The sequence below is a fragment of the Perca flavescens genome, chromosome 19, assembly GCF_004354835.1.
Source record: "Perca flavescens isolate YP-PL-M2 chromosome 19, PFLA_1.0, whole genome shotgun sequence".
Lineage (NCBI taxonomy): Eukaryota > Metazoa > Chordata > Actinopteri > Perciformes > Percidae > Perca > Perca flavescens.
Genome location: NC_041349.1, coordinates 2008856 through 2016775, shown reverse-complemented (window position 1 = coordinate 2016775; position 7920 = coordinate 2008856). Strand labels below are relative to the sequence as shown.

The following is a 7920-nucleotide window of genomic DNA, read 5'->3' as shown; positions in this document are numbered from 1 at the left end:
GGATTCAAGGTTTTCTAAACAAAACTTATCAAAAGATGGAGCAAAGAAAAATCCGACCTTTCACGAGTTGCGGAGCACAATGTTCCATACCATGTATTACGGTACGAAAGGTAAAGCCATTTCTCTATTCTAAGCTGAGGTAGACACATTAAGGTTACAGCTGCAGTGTTTACCATTGCACATTAGCCTTGCAGCTAACAGAGGTTCCTTCTGTTAATAACTTTATCCCGATAAAACGGCACGTTGAATTTCAGCCTGCATGCACATTTTGTAGCCTAAAAAGAGCGGTTTATATCGGTAGAGAGAGCAAACTGCCTAGTGACCGAGTCGCCCTCTGGGCTCTCTGTCTGCTCAGCTGCTAGACGGGCTGCACTCGGGCTGCAACATGTAAGTTAAAAGCCAATGTTTTTTGGGGGGTAACTCCATTCACTTTACCGGCAGTATTGACAACAGATAAAGCCACCGTGACTTGAGAAGCACTAGCTAGTTGTTTTATTGTTCACTTTTAACTCACTTTATATCATCTTTCCTCTTTTTTTTTTTTTTTCCTCACAGCGGTACTCTATTCTCCGTTACCGCTTCGCTCTCTCCCCATCGACCACCACGGGCACTGACTTAAGGCACCCTGCCATTCTCGCTCTAACTTGCGCTACTCTTGTAATGGGGTATACCGCGCTAACGCGGGAATTTCTTGCTTTTCAACCGCAGTAGAAAAAAATACATACCGCCCCAGCCCTAACTGTGACAAGCCTTTTTTTCAACACGAGTAAAAATCCTGATTTTAAAACACACACTTAACATTTGACATACTAGACATCCAAAAACAGTATGCATGACATCTGCCTTTTCCAAACAAATACTTGGAAAAGGCAGAATTTTTTTTTCTGAAGTGTTAAATATGAAACTGATGTCAGTGGTACAGTCCATTTTCAAGATAATGGTAGCATGGCTCTGTAAAGTTGGACTTGAAAGTGAATGTGATGTCTTTCTCATGATTATGCTTTTTACTTACAGTTGGACTGTGTCTTTGAGGAGTCAGGAAGTGATTCCTCTGGGTCTGAACTATGCAGCCACACCGGATTGGACCCAGATTACAAGCCACCTCTGAATGCATCATCATCCAGTGATGATGATTTGAAAAGCCCAGGCAAAGCTAAGAAATTGTCCCGTAAAGAAGAGTTCAAAGGTACAGACACAAGTTCAAGTGAAGATGGAGATCCGCAAGGAGGCAAAATCACCATTGGGAAAAAAAAGAACACAAAAACGTATGCGAAAATACAAAATAAAGAACAAAAGAGGACCAAAAAAGATAAAGTGACTGTAACCGTGACTGTAAAAACTTGTACAAAAAGAGAAGACAACAAACGTGCATGGGACAAAAAGCACTATTGCCTGTACTGTGGCCAATCAAACGCTAAGATGGCAAGGCATTTGCAGAGAAAGCATATGGAGATCAAGGATGTAGCATATGCCTTCAGTTTCCCTTTAGGATCGAAAGAAAGAAAGGTTCTTTTGGAACAACTACGAAATAAAGGTGATTTTAAGCACAATAGCAAAGTCCTGGCAAAAGGCAGAGGAGAACTAGTGACATGGAAGCAGCCCTCTCATACAGCTTCTGTTACGGATTATTTGCCTTGCACATTTTGTTTTGGAATGTTTGCAAAAAAGGATTTGTGGAGACATCAGTCATCATGCAAAAGCAAAAAGTCATGTGTGCCAGTAGATGAAAAAAAGACAAGAGGAGCAGTACAAAGTTATGCTGCACGCCTCCTTCCAATAACTGCTTCTTCCAATGGATGTCAGGGTATCATAAACAACATGAGACAAGATGATGTGTCCTTTCACATCAGAAGTGATTCTTTGATTTGCAAATATGGAGAGTCACTCTATGCAAAACACGGCCGTGTGAAGTCCAGGCACCAGTACATTGCACAAAGGATGAGGGAGCTTGGCCGATTCATGTTGGCTGCTAAAGATATGGACAAAACGGTGAGGAGTCTGGAAGATGTATGTGCACCATCAAAATTTCAGCTTGTTGTCAGTGCAGTAAAGCGGCTTACCGAGTTTAGTCCAGGCAAAAATGAGTATGGGAAACCTTCAACAGCTGTAAAAATTGGATTCTGTCTTAAAGGAGCTGCAGAGGTACAGATTGGGCAGGCTCTTATGCATGATGATGATCAGGCAGAGAAGAAGGCAAAAAAGTTCTTGGAACTTTTGGAACGAAACTGGAGAAACAATGTTTCTGTCAGTGCTCACCAAACTATCCAAGAAAAGAGATGGAATAAAAAAGAGGACATCCCCCTCACCAAAAATGTGATTGCGCTGAGGGATCATCTCAGGATGGTAGAAGACAAAGCAAGAGGGGAATTGAGGCAACAGCTGAGTTTAACAGCATACAAGACACTAAATGAGACCATACTAGCACAGGTCATCATCTTCAACAAGCGACGTGAAGGGGAAGCATCACGCTTGACACTTGAAGCCTACAAGAAAGGAAGCACAAATCCCATAAACGAGGACATTTATGTAACCCTGTCACCACTGGAGAAAGAGCTGAGCAAGCGATTAACCGCGATAGAAGCACGCGGAAAAAAGAGGGCTTAAAGGTACCTGTTTTCTTGACAGACAAAATGAGGGAGTCCATAGACTTGTTGATTAAAAGGAGAGATGAAGCTGGTGTTCTTGCTGAAAATCCATATCTCTTTGCAAGACCCGTGTGATGACTTTTTATACGAGGGTGTGACTGTCTGCGAAAATATGCAGAGAAAAGCGGAGCAGAAAACCCTGATCTCCTGAGGTCAACTAAATTAAGAAAACAGGTTGCCACACTCTGCCAACTGCTGGATCTGAGTGAACAAGAGCTAGAACAAGTTGCAAGGTTCATGGGGCATGACATCAGAGTCCACCGTGACTTTTACAGACAGACAGACAAAACATTTCAAATTGCCAAGATAAGCAAGCTTCTATTTGCAATGGAACAAGGCGCTTCCACCTTCAAGGGAAAGAACCTTGATACAATTGATCCTTCTGTCTGTGGTATGTATGCACGGTTACAGATATCATAATTAATAGAAACATTTTCAGGAAAACCACAGACTCATAGCTATACCTTATGTGCAGGTTACGTTCACTGCTACTATTAGTGTGTAACTTTCTGAATAATTGTCCGTTAGAACTAAATTTTTCAGTGATGTTTATATATGCAGTCCGTATTTAAAAAGACCAAACAAAATTAGCAAAGTGTCACTGTGTTATATATTACTAAATGGATTTTTTTTTTGTGAAAATGTTTTGAAAGCTTAGGTTTGTAACTTCTCTGGTTGTGGGATTGCATGGTATAGTGAAAAAAGTGTAAGGTTATCAGTTCAGGCACATGAGTAGATCTAGAGTAGTATTTGTACAAACTCTCTTTTAATTAACATAAGTCGTTGTACTAGGATTGTTGAATACTGAGCACTAATATCTGACCGTGGTTATCTTTCATAGGTAAATGTCCCACGTCGACTTCTGAGAGTGTCCCACAGAGAGAAAGGAAACAAGTTAACGAGGTGGATGAAGGTATGTTTTTAAAAGTAAAAAAACGCAGTGCATTTTAAACCGGTTTATATTAGAGCTGCAATAATTGTTTATTTGTACTATTATTTCAATTAAACTAATTAATCTTTAATTTCTAACCAACAATGGATTTGTTAGTTCTACCTATCTTAGTTCTACATTCTCAAATGTGAGAATTACTCTTTTATATAATTTTAAAATGAATATCTTTGTTATAATTCAAATCTTTGACTATTTTCTGACAATAAGGGACAGATGAATCAATATTGAAAATAATTGTTGGTTGCAGCCCTAGTCTACACTCAGTATCCACCTTTATTACTTGCACCTGTACAATCTACAGCAGTTCAACACAACAGCCCTGCCATAATTTATTTTTGACAGTCACAAATATGTCAATTCACATGCTTATTATTGAAATTATAATTAAAGGTGGTGTTGTAGTGGACTCAATTATATCAAAAAGGTGTTTCTATTTTTTGTCCTCCATATTTACATACATGAGTGGTCAGAATGTTAGAAATACCTCTAAATGTAACTCAGTTCATTAGTACATTATCTCAAACTATGACCGCAGTGCTACACAGGATTGAATTAACACCTCCATGACAGTGTCAACAAAAACTGAATATTACAGGCATCATACTAGACTTTACAGGAAAGAACGGTTGAATTTGATTATGTGTGTGTGTGTGTGTGTATAAACACTGACCTGAAAAGTGACACCAGTACATACCCACTGGTGTAAACTCACGTGTCAATAATTTCTATCGCCTTGCAGATACAGCTAAATGCTTTCACTGGGTCTTTCTTTCATACACTGCATAGGATGAGGTGTCACTTTTTGCTTGCTCTTGTTTTTCAGATGGAGGTTCTGACCTCTTCTCCCCCAAAAGGAGACTGGAGCCCCTCAGTGAGGATGAGAGTTCAGGTGTAGGTGGTGAGTTAAATGGTTTTAATTATGAAATTTACAAAAACTCCTGCGTTTTGACAAATTATAGTATAATAGTAAAATAATGTAATATTCTAGTGCACATTGCAGTTTTGACCTCTTGAAATATAAGTGCTAGCAGCCAACTGTCAGATTGTGGTAGTTCTGTCTTTATTTACTTTGTTTTTTTATTGATTTTTGATAGTTAGGTTTTACTGTCAGCATTTAAATACACATGAACCCTGAATATCCATTATACCTGAGATTTCACTAACTAAAGGGTGCCAATGTTTGTCTGTTACTGTTGTAGATCAGAGTCCAGAAAAAAACTTAGTGAAGAGGCCCTCACAGAAGAAGAAAAGACGTAAAAAGTCCAAAAGAGTGGAAGCAATGGGTAAGTGCTTTAAAACGCTTTCACTGGGTCTTTCTTTCATACACTGCATTGGATGAAGTGTCACTTTTTGCTTGCTCTTGTTTTTCAGATGGAGGTTCTGACCTCTTCTCCCCCAAAAGGAGACTGGAGCCCCTCAGTGAGGATGAGAGTTCAGGTGTAGGTGGTGAGTTAAATGGTGTTAATTATGAAATTTACAAAAACTCCTGCGTTTTGACAAATTATAGTATAATAGTAAAATAATGTAATATTCTAGTGCACATTGCAGTTTTGACCTCTTGAAATATAAGTGCTAGCAGCCAACTGTCAGATTGTTGTAGTTATGTCTTTTTCACTTTGGTTTTATTGATTTTTGATAGTTAGGTTTTACTGTCAGCATTTAAATACACATGAACCCTGAATATCCATTATACCTGAGATTTCACTAACTAACGGGTGCCAATGTTTGTCTGTTACTGTTGTAGATCAGAGTCCAGAAAAAAACTTAGTGAAGAGGCCCTCACAGAAGAAGAAAAGACGTAAAAAGTCCAAAACAGTGGAAGAAATGGGTAAGTGCTTTAAAATGCTTTCACTGGGTCTTTCTTTCATACACTGCATTGGATGAGGTGTCACTTTTTGCTTGCTCTTGTTTTTCAGATGGAGGTTCTGACCTCTTCTCCCCCAAAAGGAGACTGGAGCCCCTCAGTGAGGATGAGAGTTCAGGTGTAGGTGGTGAGTTAAATGGTGTTAATTATGAAATTTACAAAAACTCCTGCGTTTTAACAAATTATAGTATAATAGTAAAATAATGTAATATTCTAGTGCACATTGCAGTTTTGACCTCTTGAAATATAAGTGCTAGCAGCCAACTGTCAGATTGTTGTAGTTATGTCTTTTTTTCACTTTGGTTTTTATTGATTTTTGATAGTTAGGTTTTACTGTCAGCATTTAAATACACATGAACCCTGAATATCCATTATACCTGAGATTTCACTAACTAACGGGTGCCAATGTTTGTCTGTTACTGTTGTAGATCAGAGTCCAGGAAAAAGCCTGGTGCTGAGGCCCTCACAGAAGAAGAAAAGATGTAAAAAGTCCAAAACAGTGGAAGCAATGGGTAAGTGCTTTAAAATGCTTTCACTGGGTCTTTCTTTCATACACTTCATAGGATAAGGTATCACTTTTCGCTTGCTCTTGTTTTTTGGATGGAGGTTCTGACCTCTTCTCCCCCAAAAGGAGACTGGAGCCCCTCAGTGAGGATGGGAGTTCAGGTGTAGATGGTGAGTTAAATGGTGTTAATTATGAAATTTACAAAAACTCTTGCGTTTTGACAAATTATAGTATGATAGTAAAATAATGTAATATTCTAGTGCACATTGCTGCTTACGGTTTTGACCTCTTGAAATATAAGTGCTAGCAGCCAACTGTCAGATTGTGGTAGTTCTGTCTTTTTTTTACTTTGTTTTTTTATAGATTTTTGGTAGTCAGGTTTTACTGTCAGCATTTAAATACACATGAACCCTGAATATCCATTATACCTGAGATTTCACTAACGGGTGCCAATGTTTGTCTGTTACTGTTGTAGATCAGAGTCCAGGAAAAAGCCTGGTGCTGAGGCCCTCACAGAAGAAGAAAAGATGTAAAAAGTCCAAAACAGTGAAAGCAATGGGTAAGTGCTTTAAAACTGGACAAAAAAAGGTGTATATACAGTCCAGACCACAAGTATTTGGACAGTTGGACTTTTTGTGTTCTTTGACACAAATAAAGTGCTAAGTCTCAGCTTTTATTTAAATAGGTTTGCATCAATATAAAGAACTGTGTGTGAGACGTAGCCCTTTTAACACATAATGACCAAAGGTTCGAGGTCCAAAAGTAATTGGACCGATAAACATCAAGTCTAACAAATTCATCATATTTAATATTTGTAGTCAATGACTGTCTGAAGTCTTCAACCCATAGACATCAGCAGACTACAGGTTATGGTCATGAAGTCTTATCTTGATCATTGACAATGAAACGTGTACGCTTTCATCCTGGGGAGCATTCTGAACTTGCCAGTCGTAAAGGGGGTTTTCATAACCATATGAATGATTTTCCAGTCAATAAAAAGATGTGTTCCCCAGTGTACCAGCTTGTAACCCTACTCTAAATAAACCTGAAATAAGCATTTTATTGTATTATCCATTTTTCTATTTAAAATTGAATGTACTGAAGAACAAAATTGTATATATGTCCAAATACTTACAGTAAAACTCCGATTAGATGCTTTCTGTGACAGTTTGCAAGCTGTGCATGAGCAGAGTCAATGAATCTACACTGAGATGTACAGTATGTATTTAAGGTTACACAATCTACATTGTCTTTTCTGTCATTTTTAGTGCCACCCACAGTAAAGGTGAAGAGACCATGGAGTGAAGCAGAGAGGAGTGCGGTAAACAAACACATGGCAAAGTTTATTGCAGAGCGCCGCGTTCCAGGTAAAGAACACTGCATGCGATGCATAAAAGAGGAGGAAGCCTTGAGTCAAAGATCATGGAAGGATGTAAAGAACTTTGTGTACAACACAAATGTCACATTAAACCGGAGGAGTGCTACAAGGCAGCTTCACTTTTGACAATCTTTATTGTGCAATATAATGTTATGTTCTAGTTGATGTCTGCTGCAGTTCTTTTGATGCTTTGTGCAGTAGTGTTCAAGTGGTGTTTCAAAACCTAGAAATAAGGGTTGGGCATCGTTTGGATATTAACGATTCTGATTCCGATTCTTCCTTCTGATTCCGGTTCTCATCGATTCTCGATTCCGATTCTTTGAGGGGTGGAGTTGAAACGGGTCACATGCTTATTTCACAAATGCAGAGGAAAGTTGTTTGTTTTTTTAACAGGGCTTTTTCAATGTAAAATAAAGCCACACTAGAGCACTACTTACTGTGCTCCATGGCTGCAACACAACAAGCGCCTGGCCGCTACGGAAACCAGAACTTGCACGTGTTAAATCCTCCAAACGATTCCAATAAACGATGGAATCGTAATTTTTGAAACGATTCCAAGTAGGAATCTGTTCTCGA

The 7920-nt window shown here is 38.7% G+C and overlaps 2 protein-coding genes across 2 annotated transcripts in view; one reads left to right on the top strand and one right to left on the bottom strand.

The window, feature by feature from the left end:
* LOC114546103 (zinc finger protein 721-like) overlaps window positions 1-7920 on the bottom strand; it is a 1066380-nt gene that overhangs the window by 58901 nt on the left and 999559 nt on the right. The gene's annotated exons all lie outside the window — the stretch shown is intronic.
* LOC114574070 (RNA polymerase-associated protein RTF1 homolog) lies at window positions 2755-7629 on the top strand. The gene is made up of 11 exons (XM_028606377.1): window positions 2755-3036; window positions 3487-3558; window positions 4421-4495; window positions 4797-4880; window positions 4969-5043; window positions 5342-5425; window positions 5514-5588; window positions 5890-5973; window positions 6062-6136; window positions 6442-6525; window positions 7235-7629. The coding sequence occupies exons 1-11, from the start codon at window positions 2883-2885 to the stop codon at window positions 7468-7470; spliced, it is 1098 nt and encodes a 365-aa protein (XP_028462178.1). The 5' UTR covers window positions 2755-2882; the 3' UTR covers window positions 7471-7629.